We start from the raw sequence: 20579 nt of genomic DNA on the forward strand, positions 1-20579 counted from the left end.
TGCATTAGTAACAAATCGATGTGTACAAATAATGCAGGCTTCTTGCGAGAATCGTATATTTTACATAAACACCTGTAACAAAGACATACAGTAAACCAACCGCAAATCTCATGCAGTTCCTCTGGCTGAAGATCCTGAGGCCGGACCCACAAGGCAGCAGCAGAGGATAGTTGTGGAAGGAGAAGAGATTGAAACAACCATCATCGAGGTCTTGAGGAAAGACAAGCTGACCCCGATCAAAAAGCGGGAAACATAATCGGGCAGGAGGACCACCCACTCCTGGAACTCCAGCAGGCCAGATTCAAAATGCTGAAGAGTGAATTTGGTGGAACCAGTGTGGCAGTGTTCTGCACAGGAACACCCACCTAAGCTACATTGAGATGTTGCTGCGGCCCCTTGGACGCATTGCACAGTTAAAGATCCTGTTCATCCTGTTGGTGCAAATTTGTTTTTGTTAATTCTTTTTGAAAAGGTTGATTCACTGTGACATCATAATGTTCTGCGAAAAGACTTCGGGCCATTATTCAATGCTGAGAAAAACATTATAAGTTACAGTGGGACTGGTTAGCAGAGGGGTTTACTGTTTTAATCAATAATTACCTGCCTTATATCTGATGTCCAAACTATTTGTTAAATCTGGCAGATTAAAGGAAAGCATTGTTCATGAATATATATTTTCCATCTACCAATTTAATGATTTTATCTCTCGTGTTTTTTCTAAATGTGCTGACTGGATTGGTGGCAACACTGTGATGGCTGGGGACTTTAACTGTTACTTTTGTACAGTGATGGATAGATCTCTAACATCTCTGAATCTTTGAAAGTAAACTGTGGTGTTCCACTGGGTTTGGTTCTTGGCCCAACATTATTTATTTTGTATATAAATGATCTCTGTAAAGTGTCCAAATCATTCACATCTATCTTATTTGCAGATGACACTAATTTATATTTTGTCCTGGGAAGACTTCAAATGGCATTTTGAGAAATTAAATTAAAAATTAATATCAGTCAATAGTGTTGCAAGTGTCTTACGTTTAATGTTATTCTTCACCTATATCTTAAAAATATGGGGAAATGCATGTAAAACCTATCCCTATTCAGTTTTCATATTACAAAAAAGAGCCATAAGAATTAAAACTAAAGTGGATCATAAAACTAATGGCCTGTTCACAAAACTAAAGATATTAAAACTTAACAATTTAGTTGAATATAGGGTAGGACAAATAATGTATAAAGTGTACAATAATTTGTTACCATGCAGTATTCTAAACATGTTTCTAAGAAAGACATCAAATATCATAATATGCATTTCAATAAAGGGAGTGATGGTATGGATCAGTCTTCAGGATGAATTATAAATGTGAAATACAATATATTTAAAAGCCTGTTTAAAAGTAAGGTCATAGATAAATGTAAGACACTTGTCTGATATTCCATCATAATCTGTTCGATTATGACAATGTGTGATATGGTATTATTGACTGCATCCATGGTGTGATAATGACATTTGGTAAATGTAAGGACGTGTAGCCATGTGTATATATAGTTATGGTCTGGACAGTGTTTTATAAGTCTTAATAAGGTAAAAAAGATTTGACATTTGACAAGATTTGAAGATTTGACATCAACTGATTCATTTGCTGTTACCACCTGATTCCATCAGCTCAGGGAAATAATCCAGTTCAATGAACCAGATCTCCGGCCAGTCTGCCAACAATATCCTCAACCTGATGGGTCTGTTTAAATACCTATGTGTGCTGCTACAACTGGTCCAATAATTTGCCAATTTTTAGGCTTTGTGTGCATTGTGGTGTATAGTATACATTTTTTAAGAGGAGGTTGAGGAGGAACACGTCTTTAATGAAGTAAAACATTTTACATACTTTACAACAAATGAATACCTTCCAAGCCACAAACAAATGTATATAAATATAATAAAAAAGCAAATAAAAGTAGACACATCCCAACCTGTGCAGTAGGCACTCTTTATACTGTACCTGTCAAACCATCAGTGAACATAGTATTTCCTCATCACTCCCCAAACATTTTCCTTCTCTGTCTCGCCCACACACGCACACACGAATGCAACCCAAATAAACCATGACTATAATCACAGTGGTACACAATTCTGCATTTGGGTGAGTAATCAGATCAGAGAAATCTAAAACTGTAGCAACTGAAAGCATGCAACACATTACTGCAGCTACTGATAACTGCTATTTGGCTACATCTCAAGTATTTTCACAGTGATATACAATGTCAATAAAACTGCCAACTTGTAGCCTTTCTCAAGTTTGTATGAGGTGTTGGGTAAGATTGCGACATAATGTAAAAACCCTCTATGACAGTAGTCGCCTACACCAATGTGAACTACTCAAAAACCAGCTTGGCCACTAGAAACCATTATAAACCACAGGCTTGAATAGCACAAAGATGTTTTTCACGTGTGGATCACATTTTTGTAAACCTTGACTATCTAAAATTAGAGTCTAGATAGAGTATCTGTTAACATTATAGTCTGTTGACAGAGCTACACTAACATCCCAAATGTCCAGGAACACAAATGTGTATTTGTGAGCAGATGGGCAGTAATAAAACTTCTGTTTCCATGTATGGCCTCACTATGGCTTCAGAATTAACATTCCACAATTAATATTACCATGTGTCACAAAAGGTAAATCTACTGACAGGGAAGATTAATTCATGAATGTAACAAAGCCAGTTAGTAATTCCTCCAAAGTGAAAGAAATAAGACTCAAACCATTGTTAAGATTAAAGATGAAGTCAAAGAAAACAAAAGCTACTAAATAGATAACACAATTGAATGTTGTGTAACATTAGTAGTAAAGGATAAAGCATCTTCCCTTCAGCACAGTGACAGGCTCAGTCACTGTAAATACAGGCTTGTGTTCAGCACCCTACTTCCTTCACTGAAGAAGCAACTGCCTGGTGTTTTGTACCACAACATAATCCTTTTATGACACATTGTTAGTGCTGGACACATCATGCTGCAGGCTTGCTTATATTCAAACATGCTGTGGTAGAATACAGCATATTGCAGGGAGGAGATAGGCAGGAGCCAGGTATCTTGTAATTTTCAAACAGCTGAGTTCCCCTTCTTGTCGGCTCTAAATAAGAGAGAAGATGACAGAGACAGAACTGTATTACACCTCTGTCATTGAGGCATTAGAATTAAAGCAAAGGGGATCGCCAGTGAAAACTAAAAACAGTGGTCAGATCATAAAGTTAATGGCAGTCATACCAATGCATACCTCTGCAATAACTATGCCAATAGCAGATGCACATATTTTATGACTGTAACTAGGGGTGGGCGATATGACGATATTAGATCGTGAAGGATTACAACGTGAAGACGATCTTTCAAACTGCAGAGCTCGTGGGATCGTCTAGGGCACATTCTATAAATTGCAGTTCTATGCTGATGCTCCGACGCTCCAGACGTATTGACGTCGTCAACCTGACCCACCAATCATAGCGAATTACGGGCAGTGACGCGCTTTCCTACCCGCCTCCTTGTTTCTGTGTGTAGCGGTAGCACATGAAGAGCGATGGCTGAAAGCCAAACGGAATTGGTCGCCAAAAAAAATTCCACCTCCATTATATGGAATTGGTTTGGATTTTCCGCAACTGATCAAGCGCAAGCAAATGTAATCTGCAAAGTTTGCACAGAAACCGTTCGCACGTCGGGTGGTAACACGACGACCCAGAATGTTGTTGTTGTTTACCTTAAACTTTACGTTGTTTGCACATGCGGGCAAAACTGCGACTATTTGAAATAAAATCTGTTAAGAAAGGTTCTTTGGTCTAAATTGTCTGTTTTTCTTTTTCCAATTTAAGATCGTGATAAAATCGAAATCGTGATTTTATTTTATGATATTTTTGCCATATCGCCCACCCCTTACTGTAACTGAAATGGGACATGATAAACACCTACTAGCATTAAGTATACATTAAGTTTTCCTGTTAACTGCAATACTGCAAAATCAGTATTTGTTCAGTGGCTACCAGGCCTACTCTTGAATTCATAGGTAAGATTCACTGTGGTATTTTTAAAGATGGTCTACTCTGAAAATAATAAAACTCAAGGGAAATTAGTTTGCCATGCAGCAGGTTGGTTATATGATTATCTCTTCATTCTATGGTATCAGTTATGTTTCATTCCTCATTCATAACAACAGATTAATCAAATACAACAAGGATCATTGCTTTACAGTTAGACCAAAGCCTTGGCTAGTTTATGTATGTCACAGTACACGTGAAATGATGTGCCTGTATGTGTCCATGTCTTGGGTATCTCTTTATGACTGATCAGGTGGTTTGTCTCAGGTTTAAAAACAGTTAGGTCACCAGATAAGATAAACTGCTCAGGTAACTGACTGAAAGAAAAATAGTTAAAGAGAGATTTATAGTTCACACAGACGTTTAAAATGGCATATTACAATTATACTTGCGATAAAGAATTAGGACACAGCAGTAATAAATCCACCAAACATTTTTCCTGTTTATTGAATATTGTGGATCTGAGAAGAACAGCAATTATTTCCTTCGTTGTCTCAGTTAAATTCACTCACTGACAGAAACCAATGGTGCACTACTCACTTAGCTGCTGTGTCCTGCAAATCTGTATCCAGTCTGGTTTTGCATTGGGTTGGAGGGCAAAGAAAAAGGATTAGTGAAGAAGTCAAACAAGTGCTGGTTGTGGTGAAATTGTCAGTAAACATGCAGTGGCTGGGGATTAAAAGCCTGTTTCAACAATGCCATTAGAGTTTGAATGAAGGGGAAAGGAAAACAAGCATCAGTGCTCTAAAGTGGGAGGGTTCAAGGTCAGAGGAGTGAGGCACAGATGCACTGCAATACAGGGTGCAATCATTTTCCAACAATAAAACAGTCACCAGAGTTAATTTTTACCCTTAAACACAGGCACTTTAACACTGGACATGGATGTCTGTAGTTTTCAGACTCAATCCATGCTCAGTGGCACAAGGCATGAAAGGACAAAAGTGTAAGACATGGCCTCTTGGATAATGGACAGGGTTAAAGTTAGAATAAGACATTTCCACTCTATTTCCTCTAACACACCAAAACGCGTGTGTTTTAGGGAGTCTTATGAGCTACAAACAGACCCTTTTTCTCTTTTACACAGTAAAGCTGGGTATAAATTGCTACAGTATCTTCCACAGAGACTGTCCTGACCGGAAAAAAGACAGCATTGACCATTTGCTGTCCTCTCTGAAGCAAAGTATTGTGACAACACTGTTATAGCGTAGTCCCAAGGAGGGCACTAGGGTGGATGGTTGGGTGTACAACAAAGTGTATAACTTTAAGATCAGAGTCCACAGTTTGGGTTTGATCTTGTACAGTTGGTCATTGTTGTTTTCTTTTCACCATGAAGGCTATCATTGCCTAACTTTTACCAACTGAACTTCACAACACCACAGCCACTATGTGTAAAATTTGAATTTTATTTTCATTTTGGTGCAATCTAGTAGTAGTATCAATAAAGCTGTGTAGTATTTGTGGTTGCTGTACATACTTCACCCACTTATTATTTTACACTGTGGGGATAATTTGCTGCCAATTATGAGAAAGTTTAGTCTGTGCTGCTGGTCTGTAAAGTCCCTTTACAACCATTCGTACTGATGGAGATATTTGTGTTTTCAGTCTGGTGTCAGTCCCACTATGTATTGCATGTAAATTCCTCAAGAGCAAACCATCAGACCAGCTTAGCTTTGAGGGTGACTATGTACAGTATATCTGTTGTTAGTGTAGGGTACCTAGGGGTATACTGTGTATATTCATTAGATTTCTACTAAAACGTCACAGATGAGAGGTAAAATGAATCAGTTTAAATGGAAAGCCACTTCACAGACTGGAAGAAGTAAGAAAAACAATATTGGGCTGGTTTTATGTTGGATAAGGAGACAGCCAAAGGTCAGTAAGGTTAGTCCCAGCATGAGAAAATTCACAGTAGCTTTGAAGGATTTTACAGGGAGACTTTTACACAACCAACTGATCAATACAGGCAGGTTAGGTGATTTACCTCATGCATGCAAATCTGTGTATAGACCTCTCCTCGTCATACCTTTGGGCACAGTGAGAGATGTATAAGCATGCCTAATTTGGCACTTGAAATCAAAGTTTGCACTGTGTTTGTTTCCTTTTTCCAAGGAGGATGTCAGTGTGTATTTTTTGGGTAAGTATTCTAAAAACAATTTATGTCTTTATGATGTGATTACAGCAGTTTAAACAGAGATTACAGTCATTGACTATGGCATTTAACACCTAGGAAAGGCAACACAAAACACACACAAAATATCTAAAGATACTTGAAGATCCCGCTATAGGACATACTATTTGCTACTTGAAACTGGAAAAAACTGGAATGGATAATAACAAAATTGCAGAGGATGGGAGGTAGGACAGTTCATTTGGTATCATGGTTAATATTTTGTCACTTTATGCAGACCATTGATAATTTTGATACAGGCTGACTCACTTGACGATGCTGGGTGGAATGTGGACATAGTCCATTGGGATGATTTCTCCAAGCTCCTGCAGACTATTCACATACTTGATCTTACTGCTGAACTTGGAGCTGTAGAAAACAGAAATCAGAACGATCAGAACAAATGCTTTACTACTGAAAAGAACTGATTCAACCATTGTGATGTGGTAAATTGGCTCCTGGATTTCCATTGTAATCAAACTGTCTTCTTGGAAATAATCATAATTTGTGACCTATAAGCACTTGACACCACCACAAATTAAAATGTGACAAGTCTAAATATGTCACATTTTAATTTGTGGCTGATAGGTCACAAAATGTGTGCATTTTTTGAAATTATGAACACCTCTAATGTACATCCTGTGATAAACGTCATCTCAATGTAAAGTACAAAGGTGAGACCTTATGAAGGGTCTGGTGATTCCCAGCAAAGTCCTTATGAACCAGGAAGGATGGACAATGATGAACATCTTAAGGTTTTTCTTTAGTCTGTGGGACAAGAGGAGAGGCAGAAAAGGTGTGAAAAGGGGTTAGCAAGGGTTAGCAAGATCTCCATTGATATAAGTGTAAATTATTTATAACAATCAGCAGAGCTCAAGGTTTTTCACAGTGAAGTTGTTCTGCTGTAGAGGAAAAAACAGCATGAGTGGTCTGGTGAAAGCACATCAAAAAGTAAGTATTTCAGGAGATGATGACTCCTCATTATTTTACTGTTTATTTTACTTTTTTCCAAAATCACTCCCTGTTGTATGGTGCACTATATTTACTGTCCACCCTTTTATTTGAGAGAAAAACATATGTGTTATATAATGCTACAATTTAATGCCCACAAACACTGACATAACAGAATATGGTATTGTCCATGGTATGTATACTGTAAACTATTGCTAAGAGTGAACTACTGACTGTCTTTTAAAGCGTGAATGAGGAAGTGAAACTCAGTTTATGTTGCGATGAAGAGAGGCAAATAAGATATCAATAGGCCTCTTCTATGGTGGCTGGTTTTCATAAATATTAACCAGAAGAATGAGACTATTGATAACATTTCAAGTCATCAAGTTGTGTAAAGTGATATATTATGTTTTCATTTTTCTTGTTAAAGTATCAAAGTCCTGCCACATTCATTTAGAGGAGTTATCAATTATCACAATAAAATTACAGAATATTAGCAATTAAGAGGATCAAGCCTAATCGTAAATATTAAACAGAAATCTAGGGTGATGTTAGCTCTAGTTTGGTTTGAAAACTAGTTTCACCATTTACTCATTTTATTTTAAAGTCTTGGGGTGTGTATATACTGTAGTTCTGTCACACGTTTGCCTTCCAGAGTTTACTTTTGCACAAGGAAGACACTTGTCTGAGCTGTTGTTACTAGAGTTGTGTCATACGTCTCTTTTTTTATATGCTCAAACCATGACCTGCACCCCAACAACATCTGCCCTCAATAAAACTACAGCTGAGGTATTAAGATTTTTGTCTATTGTCTCTTCTACTCCATCAACTCCCTGGAGATTCCTCACATCTCTACAACACGCAAGATTTTTTTCATACAAACGCAGCATTACATTTAGTCAGTTACACATGCACAGTGTTCTACTGATGGGCACCACAGCAATATTGAGTTGGTAATCTTTTTAATTAGCATTTTAATGGTAGGTCCTGCTGATTTATTATTTAATTCCCCCTTTCAGGGTTGATTTGGATTTTTCTTTCATTAAACAAATGTATTTGAAATTCTTCATTACAGACTGCTTTCAGTACATTACATTACTGGTTTAGACTTTCTGGAGAACAACATAACACAATGACAATAAAACTTAAAATCTATGTGATACAGTATGTAATCAAATCTGCAGCACCATGTAACCAAGTACAAGTACAAGTAACCAATACAAGTCCTGGTCAGAGAACAAAACACCAACAAGTTTTTCATAGTATAAGATTGAGAGCTTAAGATAGGTTCTTTTTCAATGTCTGTGTGGTGTGTGTTAAACATTACAGTTATACAATATTATACATACGTGCACTTGTTTGTGTGAATATTACCTTCTGTCTATCATTTGGTAGCACTTTTTCATCCAACTGAAACCTGGCATCCTCCTGCGAGGTGTGGCACCATTCAAGTAAACAATCATGTAATCATCTGCAACCATTAGTTCCAAGGTACTTATAACATACCTACACACACAGACAAAAAAAAACAGTGTTAGACTGGCAAATGTTTATACAGAAGGACAAACCAAGGGCTGCTATTTCAAGGTTTGGGCTAGGCCCCTTCATTGAAGTTAGGGAAACATTAATGCTATAGCATGTCATGATATGTTTACACAAAAGAGTGCTTGCAACTTTGCTTCTAACAGTTTGGTGAAGCCATTTTCCTATTTCAACATGATACTTTCAGGGGTGATAGTAAAAAAAAATCCTGAGCCTGAACTTTTTTCCCTGGGAGGTAAGCGGGCCCCGAAGCTAAGATATATGCCCCGATCAACGCAATTGTCAAGCGGGATCCAGGGGTGTGCTCCCCTGGGACATTTTGATAAATAGTCCATTGAATTAAATATTCTGATGACTTTTGTGGATAAAAATGTACATTACTCAGACATGAGATGAACAAACCCAATACAAGCCTATATTACAGTAGCATCTTCGTGTAGAGCACCAGAGCTCTTGGGACCCTGCATGGGCCTGGTAGGCCTGTTCAGTAATCAATCCCTGCTTTTAACTAGTCACTTACCTGCGTACTTATTGCTTGTATAGCATACTGAGACTACGGATACTACAGCCATACCAAGAAAGGTCAGTGGGTGACAATTATAATACTCAAAAGTAAACTAGGAATTGAATTGAATGAATGAATGAATGAATGAATGAACTTTTCAAGATACCCAAAGCGCTTTTACAATGGAGGGGGGACCTCACTAACCACACTTTTCACACTGCCTGCATCCTCGTCATAAAATCGGACAAGTACATTTACAATTTTATCCATGCTTTTGTCCGTGGCCTCATCAATGTTGAGTGAAAACATGTTATTCTCAAGCTTGTCACAGATTTCTTTTAAATTCTGGTGAGATGCCGTGTGTAATAAGATAGCTTGCATGCTGCCTCGAGACAGACAGATGCGTAAAGGCGAGTTTATCCTCCGCTAATTTCTGACACAAAGTGACGAGTGGATGAGCGATTGTAAACGATAGATCATACTCGGCAATGAAGGAGCACAAGCGAATTTTTAAATCAGCCACGCGATCGGTCATTGAGGGTCGGATATCTGCTGTGGCTGTTGCCCCCGGCAAACGTGAGGTATGTTGAATTGCTCGTAAAGCTGCTTGATGACTAGCGTTGAACTCGTGCCGTGGCAGCACTTTTTCCTGCTAGTTCCATATAATATTTTCCTTGCACACAAAGTGCAGAAACATGCTCCTGGTTGCCGGAGTTTTTGACACCAGCTTCCAAAGGGCTTTCCGTCTCTACTCACCTCCTCTATCCAAGACCAACGCCATTTATTCTTTATACCTTTATCGACAAGTTTGGTGTCTTCCCCTGGCTTCATAAAGCTGCACTCCATGACTTCGGCTATGTTTCGCGCTGCCAGTGTGGGAAACACATTCATAGTGTATGGGAAACACAAAACACATTCGCACGTGGGCTGACTGCTGAATCAATCTGATTGGCCAAAACCCAAGACCACCCCCTACCCTATTACCGATTGGCTTAAGTAGGCTATGCCTACTGGTGTGGTTTAGAGTGAAAGCGCCTCTCGGATCTTGGGAATTGTCAGATCACGCGAACTGAACCTGATTTTTTTTTTTTCGCAAACATCTCGGTACGCCGGAAATCCGGCGTGGCGCCGGAGCGCTATCAGCCCTGTACTTTATTTGCATGCCCATATGCGTTTGGGCCATGTAGTGAAACATGACTCACAGAAAAAGGTTTTCCATTACATAGTTGTAATTGTCACAGTCGCTGTCCGGTAGGAAACATGCTGCAAACACGATGATGGCATTCTGTTCAGCATAATAACCTGAGAATATAAAACACAAACACAAAGAGGACACTCACAGTGGGTTTCACTTGCAGTGCATATGTACAAACCTGTTTTTTTTCTTGTCTTATTTATCTAATTAATGTGACCCACAAATTCAAGGCCCATCAGTTAGCTCCATTGTTAACATGGCAGGTGCTTATTTTGTAGTCTGTAGCCATCTATGAAAGCAATCTCTGCCAATTTGAGTAACTGAAACTAAGAGCTGCTGAAGAAGCAATCATCAATACAGCACTGATAAAAGAACAAATTAAGTCACAACACAGCTAATAGAAACGTATTCAAAAGAGGATCTACTCAGCCAAATAAATTGAAGTCTAGGAATACCGACCCCCCAGAATTTAGGATCCACCCGTTTGATATAAAACACTGAACCTTTCATTATAGCAGTTTCTAATATTAAGCTGGAATATATTTACTGTAAGTTCAGTGATTCAAATGCATATTAAGATGAGAACTGTTCTGATCATGCCTCTGTAACCCACTCTCCCCCCTTTCACTGTGTAGTTACTGCTATTGTTGATATGTAGGCTAAAGTTAATGGACATTCAAATTCCTGTGCCCATTGAAATTCCATAAGCAGAATTTGAATTCGACAGGCCAAAGGTGGAGTCCAGCAGCATTGGTTCAACATGTTCAGAATATGATCAAAATGATCAAAAGCTATAACAAAACACAACAGTATAGGAGAAACTGGTAGACATGGATTTCTGGCATTTGTGCTTGCATACCTCCATGAGAAATAACTCTTTTGTATGGTTCAATGCACTTCATATCAATGCGATGCTCCTGCTCTCCTATCACCACGCTCCTCCACAATCTGCTATCCCTGCTCTCCTCAGCTGATCCATGTCCTGCGATGGCATCTCTTGAAGCTGCTCCTGCACCCAGATCAGACTCTTCTGAATCCCCTGTGTGACATCAGTGATACGAAAATTTTACAAGGTTACATGGCAGCAAACATAATGAGTATTTGTATTTTGTTTTCTATTTTATGCAGTGGAAAGAGCTACTGACAAATCCTGAGCCAAATCCAATTTGAAAATGAAAATGATGAATGCTGCCAAATCCCCATACTGTAGAAGAACACTCCAAAGCATTTTTGTACAATACAGTATGTGTTACCACGTGAGCATGTTTATGTGTCTGTCTGTCAACTCCTGTGTACATTTAGACAAGTGTATATTGTGTCTTGTTTGTCACACCGTGTCTGTTAAGCTCCAGTGAGTCAGCCTCATCAGGTGTGTCCAGCTCATCAATGTTGACATCCAGGTCATCTCCAGTATCCAAGGCCTCGTCCTCTGTGTCCAGAGCATCTTCGGAGAGGAGAGACCCCTCACTGCGGTCTAGTGACACGTTCATTGGCGGAGCTGCCAACTTTCTCCTTTGGTTAGAGCCGGCTGATAGATCTGCCGAGGAGGATGGGTCTGGTCAGAGAGAGATGGTTTGATTTTTTTTTTTTCTTTTTGTAGAGAAAGGTTGCAGATCCACTGTAATTTCCAGTTATGTAACTGTGTTTTAAGATGCCTTAATCTTATTGCCATAGATTGTTCTTACAAAATGTTATGTAGCCCCCTGGCTTATCCAGTAAAAGGGGAAAGTCTGGAAAAAATAATGATGACAGAAGATCATAAATTCAAAAGTTGGCATTTATATTATCATGTGAGCACCTCGCATGATTTTATGGCAACAGAAGGCAGAACAAGCAAGTAGAGAGTTTTTATATGAAGAAAGGAGGAGTACATTTCTACTTGTGTTAAGCATTTGTCAGTCAATCCAAGTGATCCTCCTAAATCATAATTCTTAGCTTCAGACTGCTAAAATATGCCATAAACACATAAAAAAATGTTGCTTAAACATTCACAAAACTTTTGAAACTATTGATAATATCTCAAAATATTGCTATTAAGCCTATACCTCTAAACTTTTACCTTTAGGTGCAACATAAATCACCAGCACTAAATACCCAAAGATTGAACAATATAAGTTTAGTTTATTCTTGCTGTTTATTTACCTTCTCTGTTATCGATCTCCTCAGCAGCTTCCTCACTGGAGGCCGTCTTCATCATCATTCCTGCTGCACCGTCTCTCTGTTGAGACTGTCTGCTCAGAGGCACAGAAAGACAATAATGAGCCACAACATAAATGATCATTGCCATTACCACTGCCACCATAGGCACAGCTACACATAGTATTGGGCCAAACAAGCCAAAGATAATCATCTACAGAGAACAAGAATCTAACTTTTCCCATTACATTGAATGAGGAAGAGTTTAAAATCTGTTCGTTTGACTCCAGAAATGAAAGATTACAGAAGTGACAAAGCAGACGGACAGAAAGCGACTCACTGCTTCATTCCCAGGCTGCACGTGTGGGCAGAAGAAACAATACTGAGCAGTGTTGCTACCTCCCCCCAACCAAAGCCCCACTAACAGACTCTGATTAGCATAAGGCCTGCTAACAATAGAGAGAGGCAGTGCAGAAAAACCAGTACAAATCCACATTACAGATGTAAAGAGACACATGTACATACAAGCGTTCTTCTTTTTTGTCTTTAAACACAAGCTCTGTCTTAAGACACCTACCTTTCTCTGGCTGTGTTCTCCCAGCACGAGTGACTGAACCACTCTTTCCACAATCAAATCACATGACCACTTGATTATGGAAAAGTCTGTTGAGTGTGTGCACAAACACACTCACACAGAGTAAAAGACAGGGGAGGGTTGTGTGTCCCAGAGAGGGGCCAGGTCATCAGAATTACAAAGTGGGGGAAAAGCAAGTTCCATGATGAAACTGCTAACGAGGTCCAATTAAACTTCAGCACACACATTTGCACATATACACACAGTAAATATTGAACCAAATACTGAACATGACTTTTGATTCTGACTTTTGATTGAGAAAAAACTATGTGATAAAAAAACAGTAGTGCAGCGCTTAGCCTTTGGAAAAGCAATGCTGTTCCACTGTTTATCTCTCTTTCTTTCACACATTTATAATATAGATAGAAAACATATATAATCAGGTTTCAACTTTCTAGAAAAAACAATGAAAGAAATTTTAGATCTTAGACAGTTCTAGGAAACAATGCTGGACCTGTCAAAAGGAAAAATTGAGTCTGTATGTGTGACCTCTCACCTTGACAGAAGAAAGTGAACATATCCCTCGGGCACATACCGCGCATGATCTTCTCTCTCATGGTGGACATCTGATTGATAGAATGGCTGACCTTCACGTTGGTAATGAGCATGGTCTGTCTCATACTGGCACTGGCCATCAGCTTGATACTGAGAGCACTGAAGTTCAGACACGCACATGGAGTTGGAATCCTCTCCGTACTGGCTTTCAGCTATGTACTGAAACTTGGAATCTGGATCCTCCAAACTGTACTGGGAATTAACTCCAGCTTCATAATAGCTCTCAGCCTGCTCAGACCCGTACTGTAGAGCTGTGGCATCAGTAGTAAACTCAGCATAGACATCTGTGGTGTTTTGTTGGCTGCTGGATTTAGTATCTACGCAAGCTGTGAGCATGCTCTGGCTTTCAGTTCTTTGGTCAATGTGGTGGTAGTTGTAGCCATACTGGGTTTGACCCTGAGTTACATTCTGACTTCCTGTCCACTGATATGCAGCATTCTCATTGGTTGGCAGGGACATTGGCTGGGATGTCATATCTTGGTGTCTTCGTCCAGGGGAATGGGTGATCGAGGATCAGCGCCGAGAGAAAGAGAAATTCATAAAGAATTGTGAATACAAATGGAATACAGTGAACTTCATCATGTATTTTTGAACTATACAAATCTTTTGAGTTCCACTTTAATCGGTATATCAAACACACGTTCAAACCCTTACATTAGGGGCCTTTGCTGATATCAAATTTTCATTGTACAATTGCCCCAGTTTGTTCAGCAGACTGGTGTGTTTAAATACCCCAGGCTCACAGTAAAGGTGCCCTGTGGAGTTTTTGACCACTAGTGGCACTATGGACTATTGTTTTTATGGGTGGGCCCATGTGCCATTGGTTTTCAAGCACATGCACAAGGACACACATGCATGCACATGAGCACACAGGTGATGTGATATGCATACCTGCTATTATTCCTCTAAATATATCTTTCTAAAGAAACACAACAATGTCTCAGCAAAGGCAGGGAAGAAGAGGACTGCTAGCAAGGAAAAGATGGATGTAAACAAGGCAGGTTTCAAAAGTTCCAAAAAAATATGTGTTGAAAATTATTTCTGAGGAAGGAAATGTATTCAACACATCTGTTAGGCTTTAATGATCCAAACAAAGTGTTTTGGTGAGTAACAGGTTTGTTTGTTTATAAGAAAACTCCACAGGGAACTTTAAATAATGCTTAAATCCAGGGAGAAAAAATTAAATAAGCTAGTTACACAACTCAATATAAACAATTCATTCATATAAAACCATACCTTGTAATACTTGTCTGCAGTAGTAGACAATCTGCTTCACATACAGTATATTCAAAACAATTACACAAAAGCAAACAACACAGACTTAAATACATTATGTACTCTTTGCTAATGTAAAGTTGAAAGTACATGGACAAACTTTTATTCTCTGATGCACTGGGTATTACCTATGCACACACTCACACACAGTCTTGCACGCATACACACATCCACACCTTGTAAGAGAGCTAGGGGAGCTGTTTCCATTAGCTGTGGTGGGGCTCCAGCTGTAATGAGGCAGGTAATGCATATTTAATGAGGCGTAAACAGATTTATAAACACACACACAGAGCTGCAGATGAAAGCTGGCTGCCGAACACATGAAATACATCCACAGTTTGTTTCTTACAAATGTGAATGAGCGCACGCACACACACACACACACACACACACACACACACACACACACACACACACACACAGATTGGTCTTTCTATATTTATGAGGACACTCATTGACATGATGCACTCCCTAGCCCCTTACCATAACCATCACAAATAAATGCCTAACCTTAACCCTTAGCCTCGCCCTAACCATGGCCCTGACATAAATCTCATTTCAACCTCAACCTTAAAACCAAGTCTTAACCATCAAACAGCTCTTTGATGGACCGGCTAAAATGTCTTCACAAAGATGGTGTCAAACCAAAATTGCAAAATTTGTCCACACAACCATAGAAAGACATGTACACACACACACACACACACACACACACACACACACACTTCCTCAGGAGGGCCCTCTAGCTTTATTTCGACAGTCTGTTCAACAATTTGAATATTCCTCTGACATACAAATTTTGTTGAGAAAGCTGTAGAGACTGAAAAACCCAGCAGAGAACTAAGGGAGCACAGGTGGAGGGGGTGGTTGGCACATGTGTATGCGTGCACGTGTGTGTTTGTGTGTGTGTGTGCAGGACAGACACAAGTGTGCACAGGCATGTTCATTCACTCACTTTTGATTCACTCATTCTGAGAATAGAAAGCTTGTGATGAACAAAAGCAAAAATGCTATAAGGATAGCTCTACATTTTTCACTGGAAGCCTATCAGCCCAAACAAAGTTCCCTTAACTCGCACTGTATTGGGGTGGAGGCAGAAATTTCAATCTCAAAATCTTTGAAAATCAAAGGAAAACTATCTGCATAGCAAAATATTCTGGACAAGAGATGTACATGAGAAAAGTTTTACAATTTGGGTAATCCAACCTTTTAAGATAAGTACATGGTCTAGTAACTTCCATATTATCTCTTTTTATGGAGAGATAATTCATTGGCATGTTATTAGTGTTTATGTACTTGTACTGACTTTTGAGTAACAGTAAATGTGACAGGAGAAGAACAGCAGAAAGCTTAAGACAAAGTGTATGATTTGAGATGCGTTGCTTACCTTAAAACAAGTGAATAGCTATCATGAGAAGCTTCATGGCCTCCAATCTGTTGGTCAGTGGACCATTTATCACGATCAGCAGTCCTTATAGGTTGTCCATCATAGTAATCCAATGTATTCTGTAGGACCCTGTCCCGCTTTAGTTCGAGTGTTTGTAAATCTGGTTGATGAATTGATGAACCTCCACTCAGCTCCTCAGTGAAATTTAGCAGATCAGAAGATCCCAACGGTTGTCTTTCTTGCCTCTCACTTTGTACTTCTGAAGTCCATTTTGTCGGGGAAATGTGCTCCGTAGTAGGTTCTTCCTCCTGCTCTTCCTCATCATTCTCCTCTTCCATTAAATCTCCAGAAAATGGTAATCCAAGCCCTCTGTCAGTAGAAATACCCGATTCACTTAATGGGGTGCCAGTCAAAGAGCTGGTGTGGGAGACTGAACTGTTGGTAAGCACAGGAGATTGTGTTTCAGATGTGGTTTGAGTTGTGTCCTGTCTCACTAACTGATCTCCCCAGTCCTGAATGTCACCCAAAGAAGTAGGGCATGGTGGAGGTGCAGAGGGTGACTGCCCACCCTCATCTGAGTCTTCCATTGAGATCTGTGAATGGACATACACTTCCTGTCTGGTTTTCAGGAAGTGATCTGATGGATATCTTAAGGATGGAGACACACTTCTGACAACGATGCTTGATTTATCGTCATAGTTTCCTTCTTCTACCTGTGTTTGACTGCAACCTGTTGGTCTTGAAACTGACTGATGAGAAGCTTCTGAGGTGTTTTTTGATTGGCTAGGACTAATACTTTCTGGCACCATGTGATGCTCTGTGGCATTATCCAGATTTGCTTGGTAATGAGTGGATAAGATGGCCCGATTTTGCTCTGTATCTGCACTAAGTGTACTGTCAGTACCTCCGGTCATTTGGTTTTGCCTACTTTGCTCTGTGTTCTCCTGGTGCCCCCCCTTTGCAGCTTGGGCCTGGGTTTGCAGTACTGTGGCAGCATAGAAAAGCATGCTAAATGTTTCCATGGACTTTCTTGTTCCTTTTGATTGTCTGTCATCCTGTCTAGGCCTATCATGCCACTCTCTCTCGGCTTCTTTTACTGTTCCAGACACAACAATGTACTCCATTTCTAGGCCTGAAGATGACTCTCCGTCAGAATTGGACCTGAGTTCGTCTCGACTATGTGATTGAAGGCTGTCAGGGCTACATTTCAGTGCGTCTCTCTTCCCCCCATTGCTGCAGCTCAGAGACATAGATTCTGTTATTTTGCACTCCACATTTCCATTGCTCTCTTTATTAGTCCCCACTTGGCTTTCAGTGGCAGTCCCATCTTCATTGTAGGCCATTTTGAATGGAAGATCACATGATAATGAAGCTGATTCCGAGCCGTCCCAATTCATATTACTTGGGGATAATGACTGGTCAGTCTGGATTTGAGTCTCAGTAGCTTCTCCTGGACTTGAATGATAATTTGTTGAAATTTGCTGAGTGATGGAGGATGAGTCCACCATGACAAATGGGGAGTAATTGGTGGGTTGCTCTGTCCAATCAGCCTCCTCTGATTCTTCTCTGCTTTTGTTGTCATGCTTCCTCTCAGCTGAACTTCCCCCACTCCTGGTCATGTGACCCAACTCAGTAGTTCCTTCAAACAGGAACACTTGGTTGGCTGACTGCTCTTTATCTGAAATTACTGCTCTGTGTTCAGTCTTTCCCAAAGAAGAAGCCTTCTGGTATTGATCGTGCGTCTCATCTATCTGAATAGGTTTGGTCACAGCTATAAAAGGGCTAGACTGCCCCTCTAGCTGTATCGTGTCCACCATGGGGCTAGCATAGGTCTCAGGGGAGGATGTCAGGCTCCACACACCAGCTCCCACATTGTCATATTCTGAGGTTGAGGTGACCATGCCAGGGATAGACAAGTCCCACATGTTAGTGCCTTGGCATGGGGACGTCTCATCTTCTGAATGTTCAGATGCCAAGTTCAGTATAACAGACTGTTGGCTCTGAACACTCTGCATATCATCATCCCCTGTTTCTTCACTCTGTGCTCTACCTTCTGCAGCCTCTATGACTATCTTTACATTGTGTTCAGTACATATCCAATCTGCTTCTTCAGGTGTTAGATTAGTTACTTTAGTCAAACCTCTCTCCTCCTCCATAGCATTCTCTTCTTCTGGCTGTTTTCTAGCATATGACCCTGGAGAATCACTGGCATCTGGTGATCCCATGTGACTGAGGTCCTTTCCATTTTCAGGTCCTTCGGGGCTTGTTATAGTCGAAGAGCTGTCTTCCCGTATGGTGGTGTTCCACATCTGCATTCCACCATCAGAGAATCCTGGTGGACTTTCCACAGACGTGCCACCCACAACATTGAGGTTCACACCACAGAAAGAACCTGAGTTTTCAGACAAGTTGTCAGGAGTTGTGAGTGGTGATAGACTGTCATCCCGGATTGTCATATTCCACATATCTAGTGATTCAGGGTAAGATGTGGTGGTTCCGCTATCAGATTTGAGAAATCCCTTTTGAGCCGAGTATGTCCAGAAGTCTAGGAGCTCCATCTGTTGGTCTCCTTTTTTTCCTTGGACCCCTTCCTCCTCTTCTTTAGATGTGTCTGGTGTTAAAGTGTTTAGGATTCCTTTCTTTTTCAACAAACAGGGCATTTTCTCTGTCACTCCAATGACACCAGCTTTGCATTTTGCTGTTAATTCCTCCTCAGGTGGTGTCAACTGCAGATCAGCCAAAGAAACAGGGTTCCACCGATCCTTCAGTACAGAATCTGGGTTCCAGTTTCCGTATAATTCAGTCTGCTCAGCGACCAGACTAAGCTGAGGTTCAAGGCTCTTTCCCCTCCTGTGGGTATTCTCTGACTTAGAGATCTCCTCCCTGCTTTCTTTTTCTGTCATGTCACCGATTGACTCTTTGCTTCCAACTTCCTCTACAATATTCTGTGGGCTCTCAGATTCCTTGGTCCTATTCCAGGCACTATTATCACTTGAGGACAATGCTCCTTGGGTGTCAAAGCCAAGTTCATCCCAGGTCTCTGACAAGGATGATGACACACTGTCCTTGTGCTGTAGGCCATTGATCCTTTCAGCTACATCTTCTGGGAAGAACCGGACCCCGCAACTGCTTGGTGGGCGGCTACCTACCAGGCTGTTGACTGGGGTCGGAGGAACCACAGTGTCAACCATTTCATGCCCATGGATTTGACCATGGTGGTCAATTGAAGAATCTCTACTTCCAAGCCCATTTAGTGAATTAGTAGCAGAGAAGTCCAGAAAGCTCAGTTCTTCTAGTTCTGATAAGACGGAGCTCCCTGCTCTTCTCTCTCCCTCATCTCCTCTTACTTCAGAATTTGCTAGTTCCCCTCCTGTTGGCAAAGAGTGGTCACTGCTATGTAGTGGGTCAAAACTAAACAGGTCAAAGTTGTCACTCCTATTTCTGCTAGAGCGTTGCTTCCTCCTCTCAGGTGGGACAGGAGGGGAGAGAGATAACAACCCCAGGGGAGAGGGGTTTCTCAGGAAGAGTCCTCCTGGCCCAGCTGCTGGACCTCCTCCTGCTGTAACCTCACCAACCGGACTGTCATCACTAAGGAACACTGAGCTCTCCTTGGAGGAGCGGCTGCTGCGTATGGTGGTCATACCGCTGTCAGGGCTCACTAACTCCCCACCAGCATTGACTCCTACAGCTCCTGTGTCCTCTTCACCAACTGCCATCGGCCTATTTACAGAGATAAAACAACAATCTCATTGAATTTTGTCAGTTCCTAAAATTGTGAATAAATAATATTAAATATCAAATATCTTGATTTGATGACTTTTACTGACACTGTATGAAAAAAAACATACATTCAGGTTTGCATTTAATACCTTGCTATTGCCACCACATCATTGCCTCCTTCTGGCCTCTCTATGTCAGAACCATCCATGTCATTGATACCAGATGATCCCTGGGAAAACTCCACACTGCCTGCTACTCCCTCCGTGGAAGAGGTCCTACTGCTGGGGTGGCAGGCTAAAACAGAGCTCCGTCGGTCCACAAAGTCCTTGAGGAGGCCCTGGATTTCCTCCTCCAGCAGAGATGGAGTACCAGAAGATGGGGGGGTGTTTAAAGGGATGTGGTAGACCTGGAAATTCTCCTTTGCCTCCAGTT

The 20579-nt window shown here is 40.6% G+C and overlaps 1 protein-coding gene across 2 annotated transcripts; it reads right to left on the reverse strand.

The window, feature by feature from the left end:
• Positions 1 to 1861: 1861 nt before the first annotated feature.
• prune2 (prune homolog 2) lies at positions 1862 to 16524 on the reverse strand. 2 transcript variants are annotated; one of them, XM_022757751.1, is made up of 11 exons: positions 16428 to 16524; positions 13707 to 14249; positions 12583 to 12671; positions 11774 to 11995; positions 11300 to 11479; positions 10448 to 10547; positions 8573 to 8704; positions 6929 to 7015; positions 6518 to 6616; positions 4621 to 4653; positions 1862 to 3128 (listed from the first exon to the last, which is right to left on the reverse strand). In XM_022757751.1, the coding sequence occupies exons 2-11, from the start codon at positions 14237 to 14239 to the stop codon at positions 3098 to 3100; spliced, it is 1506 nt and encodes a 501-aa protein (XP_022613472.1). In that variant the 5' UTR covers positions 14240 to 14249; positions 16428 to 16524; the 3' UTR covers positions 1862 to 3097. The 2 variants fall into 2 exon arrangements, with proteins under 2 accessions (XP_022613472.1, XP_022613473.1); XM_022757752.1 differs by lacking the exon at positions 4621 to 4653.
• Positions 16525 to 20579: the final 4055 nt, after the last annotated feature.

Source organism: Seriola dumerili, unplaced genomic scaffold (genome assembly GCF_002260705.1).
Source record: "Seriola dumerili isolate Sdu_G_001 unplaced genomic scaffold, Sdu_1.0 BDQW01000290.1, whole genome shotgun sequence".
NCBI lineage: Eukaryota > Metazoa > Chordata > Actinopteri > Carangiformes > Carangidae > Seriola > Seriola dumerili.